The sequence below is a fragment of the Halictus rubicundus genome, chromosome 18 (genome assembly GCF_050948215.1).
Source record: "Halictus rubicundus isolate RS-2024b chromosome 18, iyHalRubi1_principal, whole genome shotgun sequence".
NCBI classification, from domain to species: Eukaryota; Metazoa; Arthropoda; class Insecta; order Hymenoptera; family Halictidae; genus Halictus; species Halictus rubicundus.
Genome location: NC_135166.1, coordinates 5,139,629 through 5,162,118, shown reverse-complemented (window position 1 = coordinate 5,162,118; position 22,490 = coordinate 5,139,629). Strand labels below are relative to the sequence as shown.

Below are 22,490 nucleotides of genomic sequence, written 5' to 3'. Positions count from 1 at the left end.
ACCCTATAAAATCAAAGTGTTAATGATTACATAGGATTAATATGGTATGTTGCAATCATTTTTCAATATAGCTGAAGAATTAGGTTATTCGTACTTCTACTTGTTTTTTATGGGGTTTGGAGAACGGGCGGGTCACTGCATTAACTTAATATATTTGTTGCAAAATTATTCCCTGCTTGCTTTTGATGTGTAATTTCAGTGGTCATATTTGTCGAGACATTACTGTACTATGATTTTAAAGTCGGTTCTAAAGAAAAAAGGGCATTCCATTTGCGGAATGGATCATGGATTCGTAAAAAGGGATATCATGCATAGAGAGCCACAATGGGAGCACAGAATCGCGCGCTTAGCATGCTGGAAGTTGTTCCTGTTTACACCCCCTACGTGCGCGTGCATATAACGCGAGCGACCCGGCGAAACTTCAACGTAACTTGAAGTTCAACATCCAACTTTCGGCCGGGTCGTAACGTTTTCAAGCTGCGCGTTGAATCCTCGGGACACGCGGAGAACTGCACGTATCGCCCAGTCACGTTGCCACTCTAATCTTCTTCTTCCTCCTTCCCTCTTCAACGTCGCGTCGACATCTTGGTCGTTAACGTTGTTGTCAATGAATCCAAATTCTCTTAAATTACGCAATAAAGTGAATTCTCGTTACGAGTCAGTGCCAACCTTACGATTTGGAGTCAGTGGAACTACCCTACCGCTTAGTAGTCATAGGCTCTTATGACTCGTAGACGGATATGACTCTTAGGTTTCCATTGTGCCCTTTGTATTTCAAATGCGACGCTCGGCGACAACCTCGGATTTCGTCTAAGAGTCAGTCACCAGAACGGCGCAACTGACTCGTAACGAGAATTCACTGTACAAGGAATGTTCACGATTACACCATTTCGCCGTTCTAACCTAAATTCTTTACTGTGGAACAGCAATTCCAAAGAAACTATAATCAAATGCAGTTGTCCCAGCAAATATTTAGACACTAAGTTTCCAATTATCGACAAAATTGTCGACATTTAAACTGTTATAATTTTGCAAAAAAGAATCGTAACATAATCTACCTAGGTCAGTGGTTACTAGGTTACACAATCTATCTATAGTTTACGGAACTACAAAGTTGTTTTTTAAGAAAACGGTTGACATGGGACTCACAGTTCCTTCAAGACAGTTGTTTTCCGCGATGAGTATTATAGGATGCAGTAAAAACATATGATTGACCTTGAAGAAGTAGGTCAAGGTCAATCTTGCACCGAAATTTTTTAACAGATCTTCGTCGATCTCAAGGTGTGCACTCATGCTGTAATGGTTTTTATGATTTGTTTCTCGAGAGAAACATAGATTCCGCGACAACGCATGGTTGTTTAATAGTCCATCTTTTTGCCGGTAGCGTTTTTCCGGCGAAATTGTTACGCGTCCGAAAGCATCACTCGATCCCAGCCGGCGCGGCGCCATTAATTACGCAAGCCCGTTCGACGGACCAGTTCAAACAGAAATCGCGTCGTTCGCAATACCGTGTGGACGAAGCATTAAAACGAAAATGCAAACTAAAGCAGATTACAGCCGGACGATTTATATCTTCGAGTCGCGTTTTTCTTTTCTGGTCACGAAAATGAACCTCAGGAACGGAAGAGTAACAGCTTCCGCGCACTTACGACGATCTATCATGTTATCAAATGTGTCCTGTTCCTCTCAGTGATCTAACATTGAAAACAAAAATAGTTCGTGTGAACCAATAAAAATTAGTTCTTTTCGCCGATGTTTCAGCAAGCTCAATAGAAGTATATAGTATACACATAGATTATATAACTCCATAGATTAGTAACTCCCACTAATATTCGGACGCTTTTAAAATTCCCACAACTTTGTTAGTATTGGACCATACGACTTGGACTTTTTCAAAGAAGTTAGCACAGTTGGTTTGCTACATAAAGTGACAAAAAAATGTTTACAAAAATTGCAATTGGTCGAAATTCCAGAGAAAATACTAAAAGTTGTGTTTTGCAACTTTTTTATGTGGACTTACATTGAAAATTTAGAAAGTACGACTTCACCCTTAAGCTTTCATCGTTAAACGTTTGTAGATCGTTGCAACGTTGACCGATTTAGATGAAATATTCGGAATATGTATAATTGATACAGGTGTACAAAATGTACTTTCTAAATATTTAATATAAGCTCGCATAAAAAAGTTGCAAAATACAACTTTTAGTACTTTCTCTGTAATTTCGACAAATCGCAATTTTAATCAAACCTTTTTTTTCACTTTCACGTAGCGAACTAATTGTCCTAACTTGTAGTATAGTCCAATATTGACAAACTTATGCGATTTTTAAGAGCGTCCAAATATTAGTGGGACTAATACGTACGTACTTATACGTACAAAAGACCTTTTGTCTACTCTGAAATCCAAGTTCCATGGAAAAATCTTAGTTCTACAGTATCGATTTTTCACTTTCCGCAATCATGCACAGTCCGACCACATTAGCGCCATTATCCGTCCCGGAAGAAGGCGGTTCAGTTCCGATGGGATTCCGCAAGCCGCTCTGGATCCCGGCATGCATCGGAGGGATTAATGCCGGACAGTTCCGAAACATACGATGTGCGAACTACGCTGAATATTCATAATTCATCGAGCTACCCCTCACCTGGTTCGTCCACATAATGCTGGGGTATTGCTGCGTGCAACCTCCGTCGTATGAATTATTTATGGGCCGAATTATAACGCGGCACTATGCCCGCCGTCAAATGACAAAATTCTTAATTGCAGATCACGGAAGCCGCGGACAGTTTTATGCGCGTTAATTGTACACCGATTACGCTCTTATTTATTGTCGCGCCGGGCATTCACCACGAACAGTGTCCGAGCATACTTTACTCACAATTGTCCTGGCGAATATCGATTTTGATTCGTTCGTTCCTCGGAGCAATTTTCTGTGTACAAAGTCGTCATTCAAATAAAACATCATTTGCGAACAGTTGATTCGAGCTAAACGCCAAATGAGAATAAAATGCAATTTTTAAAAATAAAAGTAATAAAACGTTTGATTTTTATATTTGTTGTCTTATTGCAAATAAAGTGTGTCCAACTCTGGTGCGTAGATTAATTTTTAGATTTACAGAAATTATAAAAGTAAAAAACAATTGCAATGTGTAAGATATGATGTGAAAGTAATGTAATGGTATCTATGTTTTCTATTTTATTTACATACTTACCAGTAGGTACATGGTAAACTTTAAACCGATGCACGTCATTTGAAAATAATTAATAAAAAGTACTATTACGTTTCAGCGCTTTTTTAGTGGTTAAAACGTAGGGATGGTCAACGGTGAATTTCTTGTTTATTATGCCTAAAAGTATTCACAGTTTTCGGTGCCCACACAGAATACAAAATCCATTCGTTACTGGTCTAAATTATTGGTCAAAGGCGGTCGGAAAAAACGGCATTCGTCCAGAGGACGCGTATCCACGGTTGCGTGCGGTTTCGGTTGTGACCTATTTCCCCCTGTAATTCGTGGAAAACAATGCGAACGCCACGGGTCCGCGTTTCGGATTAACGAACAGGCTGATTAGAAGCTTGCTTTCCACCCCCGTCGGCTCCCGCGTCCGCGCCCGCTTTCTGGGGTAATTCTCACCAGCGATCGTGCACGTATACGTATACGGTCCTGTGACGCGCCGCATGCCGCATTCCGCATCGTCTGCATCGCACGTATGCACCGCTGCTACACGGATGCACAGGCGCCGCAGCAGCCGCAAATGTGTTGGCGGCACCCCTTGCACTCGCTCCGTGTAAGGATCACCGGGCAATAACACATTATCGGCGCGCAACGACACCGTAATAAATATCAATTAGACTAATAATCCCGTGCTCGGCCGCCCACGCTAATTCCAACACCTTTGCGAACGCGCCTATGCGATTTTCTGGTATAAAAATTATTGTTGTGCGCGTAGAAGTTTATGCGTAATCGTATCCTCAACTGTTATTTTTGTCATACCAGCCGGAGACACGACATAACACGAAGGAGAAGTGTCCTTGGTATTTGTCTTTGTATAAATAATGTAGATCTGGAAATAACTGTAAAAAATTAGATCCTATTTGGTGCAGGTCGACGTGAATAACATTTTGTTTTTGTTATTAAATTCCACTTGTGCATGCTATTTGTCATGGTGTTCCACTTGTGTCCTTAGTATTTGTCAGTGTAAACCCTTTCTTAGGTTTTACAACTGTAGGACAGAAATAAGATCTATAAATGATCTAGATCTGAAAATAACTGTAAAAAATTAGATCCTGTTTGGTGCAGATCGACGTGAATAACATTTGTTTTTGTTAATAAATTCCACTTGTGCACGATTATGTATAGGACACTTTGTAGAATCGTTTGCGTTCACTGTTTTATTGCGATTATTAAAGAATGTAATTTATAATGCGTATGTTGGCATATATCATGTTATTTTGTAAGTTGTGCGTTTTATAGTTGGAGTTCAATAATTTACGCACTTGTATTGCTTCACGGGTCGTGGCGGTAGTATTTAATAAATAATGTTGCGATAATTACGAGATTAATGTAGCGTTCCTCATGGTGCCTTCGTTCCGGGTGATTAACTGTTACGAACGGGAATACTTGGCGTTTTACGACCGCTGTATCAATCTATAAGGTAACGCTACTGTTCGACGCTAACTTTCAACGCGAGTTGTTGAGACTTGCTTTTATTTACAACTGTCCACGCGTCAATCGACCCCTCATTTCTTAAATGATTTTTTAATTCGCTCTTCAACAAGTCTTAAACACATTTAAAAATGTATTCAAATATGCAGCAAATATTATAAATTATAACCTGGTACCGTAACAGTTTTCGGCGCAGTCGGCGTTGTCCTAAGAAAATAGGGGTCGCCCTACACGATCTATGTCGAAGCACGGACCCGAGGATTGCGCTTAGATCAAGACTTTTCACTTGATTGTGAATTTCGTCCTTTTTGGGCAAAACGATCACTGTACGACGCGAGAAGATAAACGATCACTGTTGCACAGTGAATATTACCGGTACTCTATTCCGTCGCGATAATTGTCGGCTCGCGCATGTCTGCGGCAATTTTTGCGGAACCTACAAATTATAATTAGCAGCCGGTGTAGCTGTACCCTGCGAGCTCCCTTTCTGAAATTAATGATCGCGCTTTATAATTTACGTTAGAGGGTAAGGATCGCCATAACGAAGGTCGAAGGTGAGCTACGAGTGACCATCGACCATTAGAAGGTGACCGTAATCGAGGGTATCGGGTGTTCGATCGGTGCTCGCGCTCGCAGCCAGTGCAGCTTGCAATTGCAGCTCGTTATCGAACTGCACACGTCCGACAGCCGCGAAACAGGCCTCATAAAAAATAGCAGTTAGCAACGAATTACGAGATAAAGCCTGAAAGAATTTATTTCGTCGTTGCGACCAATAGCAATTTAATAAGAAATTATTTACATACTTGTAAACTTATCCTTTAAAAAAGAAAAATTTAAGCCGTTCGGTCCACATTTAGGAAAGTCATTCGTTTTTAAAGGGTGCACGAATACTTTTTACGCGGTTTCTGGAAATTGAAAACATAATATGAGCCGTTTATTTTGAAAGTGGCCTAAGTCCATTTGTCAATTAGTTTTTGTTGCCCGTAATTACGTGTACAACTTCAAGTTAGCTGTCATAAACAACATTTGCGGTTAAGTATATTCAGAGTATTCGCGGTTAGTTCAATAATTAAAACCATCACTTTGAAAGTGGCCTAAGTCCAATCCATTATTGATAATGTCCCTCGAACAAAAAGTACCGGAAAGGTAATAACTTTATTCTAAATGAAATGAAACAAGAGGATTTCATATCAATAAAATGTTTGGAGGACGCAATTTTTGAAAGGGTAAAGAATTCTAACGGAGAAGCAATAAATTGGTTAAAAATATGTGGGATGCGTTTTTTGAGAAATGAACCATATAAAATTTTCTATAAGATATCAATGGATGAGAATGCAAAATTTAAAATCCTGAATTTATTACCACGTCGGGTTAGACCAAGAAAGTTCGACAATATTGTATTGACACCACTTTATAAAAATATAAGACGAATTGCAAAAGCGAAATACAAGGACAACACCATGTCTTCTTCAAATCCCTCCCGCATACACAAAATGTAGATAAGCAGTAAATTGTTATGTAATTCATGTAGTTAAAAAATGTCCTGAATTGCATAAATTGTGTTTTCGAAGTGTTGTAAAGAAACATAAAGTAAATTGAGTATCGCTTGTTCAATTTGAAGCATTTTAAATTATATCGAATGGACTTGGGCTCTTTCAAATTGTATAACGAATATGGTTGTTAACTTTGAAAGTGGCTTAATTCCATTTTTGATAAGAAAACACATATTATTCAATTAATAATTGCTATTATTTTATCAGGAACTGTACATTTAACTCTATTAGGTACACTTAAGCAGTATGACACATTTAATTTTATTGAAACACAAACCCTTAAACATCTCGATTTAAGTATAAGTGGACTTAGGCCACTTTCAAAATAAACGGTTCATACAGAAAATGCGCCGTTAAGTGTTTATAAATATTTACAGCACTCGGTACTTTCGTTTCCTGCCAAGGATAATATCGTTTCATCGGAAGTTTCCGATCCGTTCTCTTCTGTTTAGTTGCTTTGTCTTATCATTACGATGCAGGACCGCGGCGGGGCAATTAATTACTCTCGTTGAACGATCGCGGCGCGGCCCCCGAGATTGCACCTGTCTTTGTCACGGGCTATCTGCCGCGTCGATCCAATTTCGGCGGGCCCCGTGGGCCCCGTGGGCCCCGGGCTTGCCCCGCGAATGTATATCACGGTGCCCGTGAGAAATTATTAATGAAGCGTTACCGTACGAGAACGTGGGACCGGCCGAATTATTTGGCCGATAAATCAGTCGCGTTTTCGGGACGGCGAGCCCGTTGCTCGCCACTGCAAACGAATTAACACGCATCGCGAGACCGGCATTGAATTTATCGTCCCGCGATAGCTCACGAGCCCGCGAATCCCGCCGCTGCAGTTTGAGACATCCATGATAAAATATCGACCAACGTTCCCGCGCACTTGGCCCGGCATTTTCGAACTAATTTCACCGGCGAATCTCTGCCGATCGGACACCACGCGACCGTTAAGGGGGCCGGCAGGGTTTGAAATCCATATGCTTATGCATGGGTCAAAACCTTTTCAAACTATCGCTTCAATATTGCAATGAGCAGTATAAAAGTGGTCACTTGTGTTTCCTAAAAGTCCAATTTATGTCTGTATAGAGCCCAAATTTCGAATTTCTACCTCATCGGGGAGTAATTAACAATATTCGGCAGAAAATTCGAATTCTGAAGCAAGTATGACGTCACAAGATGGCTGCCGCTGAGAGAGAGATTCTCTTAATTTCGCGAGATTTAGTGTTCGTATCGAAAAAAGGGCTCTATACAGACATAGCAAAGACATGTACAAACACGGTGGTATGCATTTTTAATTGATTACTTACTTATTTAAGACGTAAAATGTCTAGAAAAAAGGCACAGGATAACATAGCGTGACAGTCAAGGCCAAATGCCTGCCGGCCCCCTTAACGTCCCAACACAAAGACGTCCCACAACGTTCTCTCGATATATGTCCGCGACACGGGTCTACCGAGTGACAGATATCGGATAGAAGATACTATTCGTAATTCGAACCAGGTGTATTTGTTTGAGACCACTACTGATCCAGTAGCAAAATTTTTTGATTTTTCATTATTTTTTATCGGACTTTCACTAACCTATTCGTGGCATTTTTCTGATGAAAATGATCGTTTGAGCCGTTTATTTTGAAAGTCGCCTAAGTCCATTTGTTGCCCGTAATTACGTGTACAACTACAAGTTAGCTGGCATAAGCAACATTTGCGGTTAAGTATATTCGGAGTATACACGATCATTTTGGACACATAAGTTTTCGCAGTTAGTTCAACAATTAAAGCCATCAAACATTGAAAATGGGCTAAGTCCATTTGTTGCCGGTAATTACGTGTACAACTACAAGTTAGCTGTCATAAGCAACATTTGCGGTTAAGTATATTCGGAGTATACACGGTAATTTTGGACACATAAGTTTTCGCAGTTAGTTCAACAATTAAAGCCATCAAACATTGAAAATGGGCTAAGTCCAATCCATTATTGATAATATCCGAGGGCCAATCTTGTATTGTGCTACTTCTTGGCCTCTCACAGGGTATACCTCTCGGCAGTGGGGATAGTTCCTGGACTGTTATCGGCTAGGCATTCGGGACATATATCGAGTAAAGACTGTGTATTTGGACTGACCCTCGTATGGGGTTAATTTATCCGGTACTACATAACTTTTCTAGGTGATCGTTTTGATCAAGCTGGCGCGCAGCAGCTGTCCGTTTTGGCAAGGATCTTTCTGGCGTAGCGTTCAACAAGCAACACAAGGCGGACATACAGTGACTCACGAAATTGATCACATAGTAGTTTGTTTCTAGTTTTTCTTAAAATACAGTTTTCTTAGGACAGTTAACGCTTGAACAAAGTCACGTAGGTTGTTTGTTTACATCTCCCCTTGACGCTGAATACAATGTTAGTTGATCTGGTCCTTCAGATCTAGCTAGTAGTGTCCGAACTGTTGCTTGCTGCACTTGATCGATTTTGTGAGTTTAGATTTTCAAAGTGTAAGAATTTTGTTTGGTTCCTGTTAACCTTTTTCTTCGCTTATTATACACTAGATTATTCAACTGTAGTCAGTAAGTAATATATAATAGTCAGTAAGTACGCACGAATTGTGTAATAGCTTATACGATATTATTTTTTTATTAATATTTAATAATATTTTGTATAGTGAAACCAATCGCTCAAAACGTCGTACAAGAGATCGTAAAAGAACTTAAGGCAGGTGTTTCACATAGAACACTAGCAAATAAATATCAATGTTCGGTAGGAATGATTAGCAATATTAGAAAAAAATATGCAGAGAATGTCACGAGGAATAAAGCTGGCCGTAAGCCGAAACTTTCCGACACTATTAAGCGTAGTATAATTCGTTCTATAAGGTCAGGAGAAGTAGATAATGCCGTACAAATAAAAAATAGGTTGAAAACATTTGATAACATACACATTAGTGCTGAAGGAGTTCGGAGAGCATTACGAGAAGCTGGTATGAAGGGAAGAGCCAAAGTGAAAAAACCGCTCTTAACAAAACGCCACATGATGTTACGTTTAAAATTTGCCAAACACTACGTAAACTTTTCTTTACAAGACTGGGAACGCGTAATTTGGTCGGATGAGACTAAAATAAATAGATTTGGGTCTGATGGAAAAGAATGGATCTGGAAAAAACAAAATGAAAAGTTAAGCCGGCGACTTGTTCGTCCTACAATAAAATTTGGAGGAGGAAACATTATGGTATGGGGCTGCATGACTGCCTTAGGTGTAGGTATGGCTCATCGTATAGATGGGAGAATGACGGCAAAGGATTATGTAAATATTTTAAACACTTCCTTGGTAGGAAGTATGCAAAAGCTGCAACTAAATATAAGGGATACCATTTTCCAACACGATAATGATCCCAAACATACGGCTCGGATTACCAAATCATGGCTCCAAAGTAAAGGGTTTAATGTTTTAGAATGGCCACCTCAGTCACCAGACCTAAACCCAATCGAAAATCTTTGGAGCCAATTAAAAAAAGACATGGCCGATTTCCAAGAGACAAATTCCAACTTGTCTTTATTATGGGAAAATGTTTTGAACAAGTGGAACCAAATTACAAGTGAACAATGTAAAAACCTCGTTGAAAGTATGCCCAGGAGAATTCAAGCTGTTATTGATGCCAAAGGCGGATATACAAAATATTAAAACTATTAGATGCTAAGTCACGTTATTGATCAAATTCAGTATTCTGTTTATTGTTTAATTATTGTTCTAATAAATAATATTTCCGATACGTTCTGTATTTTTTTTATTAAGAGAACAACTTCAGTTATTGATCAGATGCATTTCCAAAAATCTATAATTAGTCACTACATTTTGATTAAATAAAAAGTATGGCAAAGGAAAGTATTTGATCAATTTCGTGAGTCACTGTATTTGTATCGACGAGCTCGTGCCGCGAATGCAAACCTACCGCGTATACGACGCGCAGAAGACTCGTCTTCCTCTTCCTGCCAAGGAATCCTTTCGCCAAGAAATTCATAGATACCGAGTTTAGAAACTTTCGCTAGGAGAATATCGGCGATCGGCTGGCGGCAGCTGGAACTTTTAATAAAGCGATCGCAAATCTCTCGCACGCCGACGGGGAACGAGCAAGAAGAGAGAAGTGATCATCCCCCTTCGTCGACGCAACTTTCTCTTTCACCCGACCCACCCTTCAACCTCCGACCGCGTTCCCTTCGATTATACGCCCCGTAAAGGTATTTGTTCGAATAGTTCGGCGAACTATTGACTTTGATAATAATGTTAGGGCTCAAGGAGCAAGTTCGAACGATGTCGGCGAAGTTGAAGGGGTCGCTGATCGATAAAGAGCTGCACGTACCCCCGCCACCTCACCCATACTCCCCCCACCCACTCGTGAGTTTTAATTTTACGGTGTTTTTGCGGCCCCTCCCCTCCCCAACAACCCCTCATAACCCGCGAGAATATGCTTCCTTAAGGACAAAATTAAAATTTGATAATTTGTAAGAGTATGAACCTAAAATGGTGTAGAAAAATTGTATACTTTCAATATGGCGGCACTTCATTCGATTCAGTGTGATTTTAGCAACGATTTCAGCTTATATCTTTGAGAATATACAGGGTGAGTCAGTGAAACTAACCACCTGAAGTAATACTTTACTTATTGACTTATATTCTCTCGTATTTTTTAAGATATCAAGGTGACCTTGAGTTTTTCAAATGCTTGTATATTTATTTGTTGCTGCATTATGGTCCTTGAAAAGACGAATTCAACGACTCATAACAAAGTACCTTCAACGACGTATTATAAGAAGATAAGTTGCATTTAATGGAATATTAGGCTAAACTTTACTCGAGGAAACCAAAATTTGTTAACTTTTTTCAATGTAATCCTGTAGGAAAATCCGAGATTTAATCCTAGGAGATCAGTAGTTCAAAAGGAATGCATGCGTAAAGATGTGCGATTTTCAGAATTTTTGACTGGTAAGGGCGCGGCCATATTGGTATGTGCTCAGATATCGTTCAATAAGCGGAAACAAATATGTTCCTAAGATAATATTGCTCACAGTATTTGCCATTAATATTAAACAATATTTTACTTCAATGTGCACTGTGTCACGAGGAACACACGACGTATCGGAGACGTATTAGCATGTCAACTGTTTAATCAGAAAAAATGAAATTAATATACACTACACGGCCTACATGCCGGTCGCAGCACCCAGTGTTCGTCAGCCATTTGTAATCCTCGGCTAAGAGATCGCGAGAAAAAGGAAATCAGGCAACAACAAAATTGCTTCGAATAGGGTGGCCGATCGAGTCGGGAGACAACGCAAATATTTTTTCGCGTCAGTGTGTATGAAGATCGATGGTCCTGCTAAAACGATGATTACAGCAATCAACAGCAATCGTTCCGATCTGCTCCTCTCGAACGATCTGAGACGGTGGAGCGCGTGCTCCTCGAAAGCTCGTGACAAATTGGAGCCGGGGTTGAAGATTAATCGGGAAAAGTACTGCGTCCGATGCTCCTCATTCGTTCCAGTGCACGAAATTCGTTCCGTCGAAAATCATCCTGCTTGGTCGACAATAACAGACCCCGAGGAGTCGCCCTGTACACACCTTTTCTCCTCTGTCTCTTTCTCCCTCTTTCCTTCCCCCTTTCTCTTGCCGTCCCGTAGCTCGTGACGCAAACAGCCCGTACAGTGAGCCCATTGTATTTTGTATCCCTTCGTGGCACGGGGTCACAAACAAAAAATCTCTGGGAGGGGGGGGGGGCAAGGGGTGAAGGGTGGCTGGATGTGCTCATTGTCAAGCAATTTATCCCGCATTCAGGTTGCGACCGATACCTAGAATCCTCTTTCCTGGGGCGTGTCCGAGGCTAGCGTCATGGAATCGCTTTTTCATTACGGTGTTTAATTCGCTATGGTTTCGTCGTTTGTCAGTGTGGTCTCGATACAGCGCCAAGTGTTCATTTTTGACCGATGGTTCCTTCGAGAAATTTGTCCCTCTCGACGAGTAGAACACGAGAAAAATCGTAACAAAATTTGACCTTGAAAAAGTCGGTCAAGGTCAAATGTTCCAGGAAACTTTTTCAACAGATCTTCGCCGATCCTAAGGCGTAGAATCGCGTTCCAACGGTTTTCGCACATAATTTCTTGACACCCTGTACATTTTCTTTCCGACATCGTATGCAAAGTCGAAGACGCGCATAATCTGCTTGCTTGGCCACCGTCGTCTCAAGTTGGAACAAGTATGCAAGTGTGGCGAAGTCAAAGCGGTTCGCGCATAATGGTTCGGCTGCGAATGCAAGATTGAGCTAATCGAATATTCTTCGGGTCTCGCGGTTAGTTAAGCTCCGCATCCTTTGAGGATTATGTTCCGGGCAATTGGCTTAAAAATCGCAAGCTCTCCGCGACACACCTGAAGGGGTCAATCCGATCGATCGGTCCGGACGATTTCTAAAATCATTTCTCACCGCGTGCCTCGCGATGTTTCGCAACGGAGTCTAGGGAACCTAGACTTTTAATCATCATGGTTTCTCTTTTTTTATCAGGTGCTGCGGATGGCTGGCGGATCGAACGGGAACGGAAGTTCATCGAAATATCGACGCAATTTTCAGGCAGCTCGGCTGCTTTGAACGGCAAAATCCAATCGGGTTTATTAGCGTAACTCGTAGCTGAGGAGCTTCCGTTCGCTAATTACTGCGTTAAGTCCATTGTACCAGGCCCACGGTAATTTTATCGCTGCTCCCGGGAAACTTTGCACCATACGGCGGCGACAGGACTGCACACCGGTTTCCCGGGGAAACGCGTTTCGAGGACTCTTTGTGTTTCATTATCGATAACTCCTCCGTTAAAGCCACTAGAACGTTCAACAATTTTTCATCGTTTCGAAACGGAATTTCCTGCTCTCCCCCGTAAGAAGTCGCGAAACATTGTTCATCATATCGACAGTCAACAATGAATCTCGCTTTTTGTTTAGACATACACACTTTTTAAAAGAAGCTGTAGACAATTTCAGTTTTCCATTACAGTGAATTCTCGATATATGTCAACAGCACGCCAGTGTTTGTATCATCCAGGAGACATATTCGTGTTTATGTAGCCCGCAGTAGTGGGGATAATTCCGCGACGTTTATCATCCAGGCCTTGGCGACATATATAGAGAAATCACTGTATTTATATTTTCTACTGTTCGGGTAGAAAGGATATTTGTGGCATAAAGAAGAACGAGAGTAGACTGCAGATTTCTATGCAAAATATAAATAGTACGAATTGCAGGAGCCAAATTTCACCCTTTAACCCTTTGAGTGCCGAATATTTCCTGCCGAAGCTCTCGCGCGACTAGCGATATACGCATATATGTATCCATAGTCCACACTAATAGCTTTCTCCGAACGCATCCACAGGGCGCAAAGGGCTAATAGTCTCGATCAGATGAAAATACTACACCCCGGTATTATTGAATGATTTCAATCGTTTGTTTTAAGTTTGATGTACTCAGTTTCGGCATAAATGCATAAAATCCACAGTCTGATAACGTCTTCGCAAAAATATTTTCGGTAAAATATATAATTTGTTTTAATATTTACAATGTACCTTCTCAAAGTACATTGCGCCCCCACAAAATTAATAAATAATTGGAAAAGGACTTATTTAGATTTTTGGCATTATAATAACTTCAAAGAAAAAATTGCTCTTCTTGTTTCAAATAAAAATACGTTCATTCTTCGTGTTTCCAATTTTTGTCAATTAAAGCGACAAAATAGTGAATATCACGGTAACAGAATCGATGCAATATTAAATATGCAATACTCTATCGTTTTTGCCGTTACGGGACTTTGTGCGTGTACATATGTATAACGTATATTCCGAGTGTCACAAGTTATGTTTTGAAGCTAACATTTTATTTCTCGGTTGAAGTAAATAATTTCTTATTATTATATATACTATATTCAGTGTATTAAATACAATAAACCACTCCACTTCTGCAATTCACTTTGATGTTACGAACACTTGTCGACTAGTATCGTTCGTCCAACTGTCGTGTTAAGTGGAAAACAATGTTAACTAATATGCCAACTAAAGAAATCTCAATTAATTCGCTGTAATCTACTTCTTCTCACACTCTGACTCGTGTTTCTAAATGTTCATATCAGTCTTGAAGCGATAGCGGATCGTGGCAATGGATCCATCATGAAATAGAAAAAGAAAGTATTGTAAACTATCTGTATGTATCAAAGTATAAAATACAGAATTAGACCCACCGGATAGACTTCTATTTATTCAAGAAATTCGGATAATTAAGTTGTACAATTTGCTACTGTTCGACAGAGCCCCCAAAGAAATCCCTCTGTAGCAAATTTCAGGTTGGTACCTCTACCAAAAGGGTTGTTATAGTTACACTCCAGTTATGCTCCATTTCTTCTGATCCGTTTATCTAAAAATTACGAAAAAAATTCACGAACGTGCCCCTTCTAAGCTCAGTCCGAGGTTCCATATTTTTCGGAATTGGGGGGACGCCTAATACCCGGTCTTCGTAGATTCGCGATAAGGTAGAGTGACCACATTACCGACAAAAATAGGCGAAAAATGGTTTCACGTGCCTCAACTTTTCGTCCTTATGTGAGAATATTTTTCGCTGGAAAAGGGCTCATTCGAAAGAGGAAGGTTCAATCTAGGGCGCGCTGGTCATGAGTTGACGAGATTATGCAGACATTTGGTAATATAAGGTAATATAATATAATAATATAATATAATAGGTAATATAATGTGCATGCCGTGGAATCCAAGCATTTTTATGTCATTGGATGAGAGTTTTCTGGATGAAATCGAGAGCATCGCGCGCTAGACAATATCTCCAGCTACATATTGAGCTATATTTTGTCTCGATTCTCTGCGAAATAAAGCCGAAAACTTGAAGCACGTTTCAGAATTCATAATATCGATAATACAGAGCAAAAAATGTGACAAGTTTAGTAACAGACGTAGAACCCGTCGGATTAAGATCAAGACGGATCTTAAGTCAGTGGCTGAGGGCTGTGAACGGAAATTATACAGCAGTTACCGACCTGCTGACACTGAAAAAGTCACGTGACTATCCCGGGCCCTTAAGAGAATCTCTCTGCGGCAGCCATCTTGTGACGTCATACTTGCTTCAGAAAGCGAGTTTTCTGCCGAATATTACAAATTACTCCACGATGAGGTAGAAATTCGCAATTTGGGCTCCGTACAGACGTAGATTGGACTTTTAGGAAACACAAGTGACCACTTTTAAACTGCTCATTGCAATATTGAAGCGTCAATTTGTCACGATTTTGACCCTTACAAGTTCATATACGAATATTGCAGAGAGATTCTCTTAATTTCGAGAGATTTAGTGTTCGTATCGAAAAAAAGGCTCTGTACAGACGTAGCAAAGACACGTACAATCACGGTGGTATGCATTTTGAATTGATTACTTGCTTATTTAAGACGTAAAATGTCTAGAAAAAAAAGGCACAGCGTAACATAGCGTGACAGAGTCAAGACCAAAAGCCTTCCGGCCCCCTCGAGTCAGTGGCTGAAGGCTGTGAACGGAAATTATACAGCAGTTACCGACCTGCTGACACTGAAAAAGGTCACGTGACTATCCGGGGCCCCGAAAACAGCGAACCGTACGACTAACGAATCATACTGCACTGCTGTGCCACCGATTCGCGTCTTTCCGGTTTCGCACGTCTCCGCGCTCCGCGTCGCGTGCGAAGGGTTAAAGCTCGAAACTGATTTCCACATTTCGGCGGCCGGGTGGGTTGAAGGGTCTGATCGAAGACGGGGCGAATTCGTCGTCGTTCGGACGTCTCGACGTCGGCGTTCCGCGCCGACAGACGCGATCGTAGGATGGGGCGAGAGGGAGCACAGAACGTTGCGCAGGGGGTTTCCGTGCGCGATGCCACAGCCAACCGACTGGTAGCTATCTAGGGGGCTGTTTTCTCCCTCTCAGTTGGCCGCGATTCAGCGCCGGGTGTATGTCCCGCTCGTCGCGGGTTCAGTCCGACCGACGGCGCGAAACAACGGGAACAGCCAGCAGAGATTCGGTACGTTCGCCTGGCTCGAACCAGTCCAACGGGGTTTGTCGCTGATAGGGTTCACGCGTGTTCAACGTTCCCGTGTTCGACGTCCCTCGACGACGCTAAATCGTGACCGACCAACCGGACCGAGAGAGACCCTGGGACCGGACAACGGTCGATGAAGATCGGAACCGAGCCTCCTTTTCTACAATTTAAACGATCACAGTTCCTGCTACTCGTTATTGTCTTCGATCGTGATGCAGGGATCGATCGTCGTGTGCTTCGAGTCGGAGCTGAGAGATCCGGGCCATCGATGCTGAAGATGGTTCGCGGAGACACCCACGCGACGATTCGAGTGGGCCAAAAATTCTAGCAAGGTTGGGAGAACTGTTTCCGGGTGACGCCGCCAGGAAGATTGATTGCGTTAAAGTGGAACTGGTGCACCGATCCTCCTCGTTCCCGTCTCGATCGGGTTTCCCCCAGTCCCGCGAATCAATTCTCTGCGCGACACCGCTGTGTGCCGGTCGAGGTAGTAACAATTATCTCACCCCCGGTGTCCCGAGAGAGGGATGGAATCCCGCAGGATCTCCGCCAGTCCCGAGGGGTGGATCAGCGGATAACGGGTGCCCCAAGGAGCTTTCTCTTCCGGTGACCCTGCGGTTGGGAAAAAATCGATGGAAACCAGTTCCCTTTCTCTTCGTCAGCTGCGGGACCCAGTTGCTTCTTGCGAAAAATCGCCTCTCTCGTGTCCTCTAGCGCACGGGATGTTCAGCTTCCGGTGTTCCTCAACGTACCAGCGATCGCTCGACACTGAAATTTCCTAGGGTAGCCGAGGCGTACAATCGATCAGCAGGTTCCACAATAATTGGTGAAGCCGATGCGCGGGGCAACCTCCTCGAAACTGCAGCAAACTGCAGCAAACTGCTCTGCCCGGTAATGCGGAAACAGTGGCTGCCTGCGTGCTCCGAGGATCCCGTTTGATTGTCCCGAGCATGGAAGGCGCGCGTGACTCTCCTGAGCAAACCAGGTCGATGTTCCAGCTGCTCGGCTAATTAATCGCTCGCCAGACGTCGGCGTTCCGCGAGGAATGATCGGTGTCCCGTCATCGACTCGCGGTCACCGTTCCCGGAAGCTCGCCCTCGAAACCGGAACCGCTCGAACCGCCCGAGACTGGTTTGTTTCTTCTCTCGTTGTCCTTGGTCGTTGATCGATGTCCACGGAAGCTGGCTTTGGAAGTCTTGATTTTTCCGAAGAGAACAGCCGCGGGAAATGCGAGTCGATCGGATCGGAACGAACAGGATATCTCCGGCGCTTTTGTCCACGCTCTTCAAGGGTGTTCGTCAGATTTCGGCGGCAACGGACGAGCGCGGGGATCGGTGTTGTTACCCTCGCCGGAAGCAAATAAATACAGCCGGGAAACGATGTTCCTCGAGGAAAGGAGGAACGGTTAACACGATCCGACAATACCGGAACGTCCGGGACGAAACGTTTATGTCGAACATGCATGCATGGTTTTAGTAGGTCACCCCGGCGGGGGGGAGAAGAAAGTTCATAACTCCGGAACTGCGAGGGAAGCTCTGCATCGGCGAGTGCGCCGGACGGAAGACGTAAACAACATTTTCGTAATTCGTTTGTTCGTGACGGCGGCAAAAACGTCGAAGATGCTCGTTCGGATGGAAGGAGCTGATTTAAAAGGAGGACGGTGCTGAAAGCGCCCGGACAATAAGTATTACGATAATATTGGAGGATGAATCTCGAAGCACGGTTTACAGAAGACGATTTTTCCTTCGCGATTCGATCGGAGAATAAATATTAAAGGGGACGACGACGACGACGACGACGACTGTCGGGGGAATCGGCGATCAATTTGCTCGCTCGTTTTACGTGGAATTTGTGGTGTCGATCGAATTAACAGTTTTCCAGTTGTAAGCAGACGTTAAGGACTCCGTGGAACAATAGAATCCTGAAGGTGCTTCTTCTCTTCTCGTATCTTCGCGACAGATCCACGACCGTAGAGATGCTGGCGAATCGAGAGCGAACAACGCGAAATTGACTGGATAGACGACGGAACACAACGGCCGGGGAAAAAAACGCAGTTTGTTTCGCGACTGAATGGAAAAATAAATCTACCCCGGAGAGCGAACGATGAAGCGGCGATAAATCAGTTCGCGCGCAATCCGGTGAAAGTTCCGAGTGGAATTAAGCATTCGGTGCGACAATAAAATTCTCGATCTCGAGACACGCCGATGAAAGATCGGTTTGCACGAGTCCGTGTGCGATCGAGCACTCTCGATTGCATAATGGAGAGAATTCTTTTCTGATACGAGAGATGTTGACGAACTTTACACCGCGATAAATCGGTTCAGCGAAGATGCGGAGCTGAAGTTTTTCGTCGGAGTAAACGGTGATAATAAATATTGTAAAAGCACCCCGCGCAGCTCGGTGACCGATCGGCGATCCTACGAAGCAGACAATAAAATCTCGAGAATAGCATATTTTGCAACTAAATAAGGAAACATCGTACCTAAAGAAATCGGTGATGCAACTAGAATCTTTTTTAGAGTAAACGGCGATGATAAATATTGTAAAAGTACCGTGAAGCTCGGTGACGGATCGGAATTTATTTCGACAAGAAAATCCCGAGAATATTTTGCAACTAAATAAGGAAACATCGTACCTAAAGAAATCGGTGGTAAATCGGTTCCTAAGTTCCCAGCGAAGATTCGCAGTGAAACTAAATATTTAGTCGAATAAGGAAGAGAGACGGTTCCGGTCAGTGAACAAATGAATATTCCGTGCACCTTGGAAGATCGGTGAGAAATCGGCAAGTGTGATTGAAGACGTCGTCGGACAATAATATCCCGGGAGCATGCGGTGTTGGACAGACAGAATGGATCGACGGTGAAAAAACGGCCAGTGAATTAATTCGCAGGTTCTCGGTGAAGGTTCAAAGTGCAATGGAATCGTTACGGCGTCACCCTCCAGGTGAACTCTGACGCGGATACAGGGGGTGTGGGTGGTGTGCGTCTTGTCGAAACCGGGGCGAGGTGATTAATCGGCACTGCGGATACGTCGACGAGTCGATGCGGCCGGAAACGTCCGTTGATTCTCATCAGCCTCGACACCTTCCTTCTTCGCGTTCACAGGGCCGATGAGCCGACGAGATTCTCGTCTAGAGGCAAGACAATCCCCGCGACAACCCTGTGGAATCGCGAACCGGTCTCGAACCGATTCAAGCGCGCTAGAGCGACGCTGCTTGCCGTTGATAATCGTGTAAAAGTGCTCTCGATTTGGGGGGAAAGAAATGGCTTGGACGAACAGGTACCCACCTCTCGCAGAATTAACCCTTAGCACTCGAACGGCGACTGTAAGGCGCCACTAAAAATTGCTGTATCATTATTCAAAATATTTTTCACGTTATTAAATTTGTTTGTATTTCATAAATTATGAAACACTTCAGTATTGTGCCAGAAAATTGCACTGTTTTCGTATGTATAACACGAAAATAAAAATACACAGAAGGAAGATATTCTAGGTCGGAAGAAATGTTTTGGAGTTAAAATAACTTCGAGTGTAAAGGGTTAACAGGGTGCAGTTATCTGGTCCGAAATTCAGGAATTGCACGGGCGATCGATACGATCGAAGCCGCAGTAGGTACGCAATTTTCACGTCGACCATCTCGAACGCGCCGGTTTCGCATACTGTCCGGTACGATTCGGTCGAGTTTGTCGCACGATTGAACGGCGTACGAGAAGATTATTGATTCGCGCGAACCCGGACCACGGTGACGGGACTACGGGAACCGTGGCAGAGCTCGTAGTCATCTTCCGATGCCGAGCACCGGGACATCCTCTCTCGTTTCGCGTTGCACGATCGATCGATGAATTTAATCTGCGCAAACACCCGACAGCTCGGCGTTATCAACATCGGCCACGGATCTTTGTTTTCCTTCCTACGTGCGCGCGAGAATGATCGGTTCGATCCCAATCTCGCGGCGCAATTTTCAAACGTTCTCTCTCTCTCTCTTGAATCCGCTTCGCTAGATCGCCTCGTTCTGATTCCTCTCGATGACTATCAAGGAAATACGAGGCTCAGTTAAATATTAACCAGACTGAATCGTATTTGTCCGCCATATTGGATCCGCCATTTTGTTTTCGAAAATTTCAAGTTCAGATTCGTAATCGGCGACCTTGGAAACATCGACTTACCGATTTCTGTAGAAATCAAATCATTTTTCCCAACACCCGTCCGCCATATTGGATCGGCCATTTTGTGTTTGAAAATCTCAAGTTCAGATTCGTAATCGGCGATCTTGGAAACATCGATTTTCCCATTTCTGTAGAAATCAAATAATTTTTTCCAACACCCGTCCGCCATATTGGATCGGCCATTTTGTTTCTGAAAATTCCAAGTTCAAATTCGTAATCAGCGACCTTGAAAACATCGTATTACCTATTTTTCTTGAAATCAAATCATTTTTTCCAACACCCGTCCGCCATATTGGATTGGCCATTTTGTTTCTGAAAATTTCAAGTTCAGATTCGTAATTGGCAACCTTGGAAACATCGACTTACCCATTTCTGTAGAAATCAAATAATTTTTTCCAATACTCGTCCGCCATATTGGATCGGCCATTTTGTTTCCGAAAATTTCAAGTACAAATTCGTAATCGGCGACCTTGGAAACATCGTCCTACCAATTCTTGTAGAAATCGAATCATTTATTCGAATACCCATCCGCCATATTGGATCGGCCGTTTGTATTTGAAAATTTCAAGTTCAGATTCGTAATCGACAACGTTGAAAAATATGATATTACAAATTTTCAATTAAAAAAATATGATATCACAAATTTTCAATCAGAAAAATATCATATCACAAATTTTCAATTAAATTTAGGGACGTCTTCAAGTTCTGGCCACGTTTTGGCGATTTGGGATCACCACTTTCAAGGAAGTACAACACGTTTGGGGTACTCTGTATTATGTTTGTGAGCAGAAAAACGGTTATAGTATTATTGTTGCTCCGCTTTAAAGTTGAGTCCCGGAGCATGTTCTTGCGCATAGACTATCACGACTCGCGTGGCTCGTCTCGATTATTCAGATTACTTCGGGGTCTTCTTGCGGGGGGTGGCAGAGTCGCGAGTTGTCAAGTCCCCCGACGATTCCTCAAACTTTCAGCAACTTTCCATCCGAAGTCGATTTACGCGAGACAGACAACGAACTAATTTTAGTTGATCATGTATAATCGACCAACGAGAGGAGTTCATGACCTCTCTCCACCTCTCCGGTTACGTCTTCACCACGCCTCCTCGGCTCGTGTATCAACACGGTACGCCAGTTTGCGACTGACAGTTAAATTGTTTAACAATTACGTGCTGTAGTAAATCACTATTATCTGAGCTGTTAATCGGACCCTCGGATCGATTGTAACCCGATCCGAGGGTCGAATGATTGTTCTGTTCCTCGATCATCCCCTATCGAAATTGTGATCAATTTCACGTCGAGATCTTGTAGGAAAATTTTCAAATCATTGTACAGGGTGACCAAAAAATGTACTTCCTTCAAAGGGGTGGATCCTAAGGTCATTTGAAGTAACTTTTTCCTTTGCGAAAATGTTCTCCGTGGATTTGTTAAGGAGTTATTAACGAAAAGCGCGGACCAATCGTAACGCGGCTACAGCGGACGGACTCCGGCTCGGCCAATGCCAATGCCACGCTCATCGCGACCTATCGTCGAGTCGCTCTCTATAGCCGCGCTCTGATTGGTCCGTGTTTTCCGTTAATAACTCCTAAACGAGGCCGCGGAGAACAATTTTGTAAAGGAAAAAGTTACTTCAAATGACCTCGGGAATGCCCTTTTCAAGGAAGCACAAAATTTTCGGGAAGTTACGGTTTAACCCTCCAACATATTTGTTGTTCATGCTGAAGTAAAAATTATTAAATAAAAGTATGACCGAATCGCGAAAAATAGCACACCTACGAAATTAAGTGGACACCCCTTAGTCGATATATGTCCCGCGTTGTGGACACATATCGAAAAAAGACTGCAAACAGTTTACAGTTCGAAAACCGTAAGCTTGGGTAAATAAATTCGAACGGGAGAAATATAAATAAGTACGATGTCGTAGAGGGTACAGTAAATTAAGTTCGCATGTAAAGAACAAAGTAGACGATGATTAAACTTTCGTGTTTCTGCCGATTTATTTCTTAAACTTTTACTAGGCAACGACTGATAATCCGAT

General features: G+C 42.7%; 1 protein-coding gene across 2 annotated transcripts in view; it reads right to left on the bottom strand.

The window, feature by feature from the left end:
- Nucleotides 1-22,490, bottom strand: part of LOC143362769 (mediator of RNA polymerase II transcription subunit 20-like) — a 228,156-nt gene that overhangs the window by 4,820 nt on the left and 200,846 nt on the right. Inside the window, exon 1 of one of the 2 annotated variants that reach the window (XM_076803201.1) lies at nt 3,360-3,501. The exons of the other annotated variant lie outside the window; for it this stretch is intronic. Coding sequence (XP_076659316.1) covers nt 3,360-3,393 — 34 coding nt within the window. The 5' untranslated portion in view covers nt 3,394-3,501. Of the gene's footprint in view, nt 1-3,359; nt 3,502-22,490 lie in introns of those variants that run through there. 2 annotated transcript variants of the gene reach the window in all.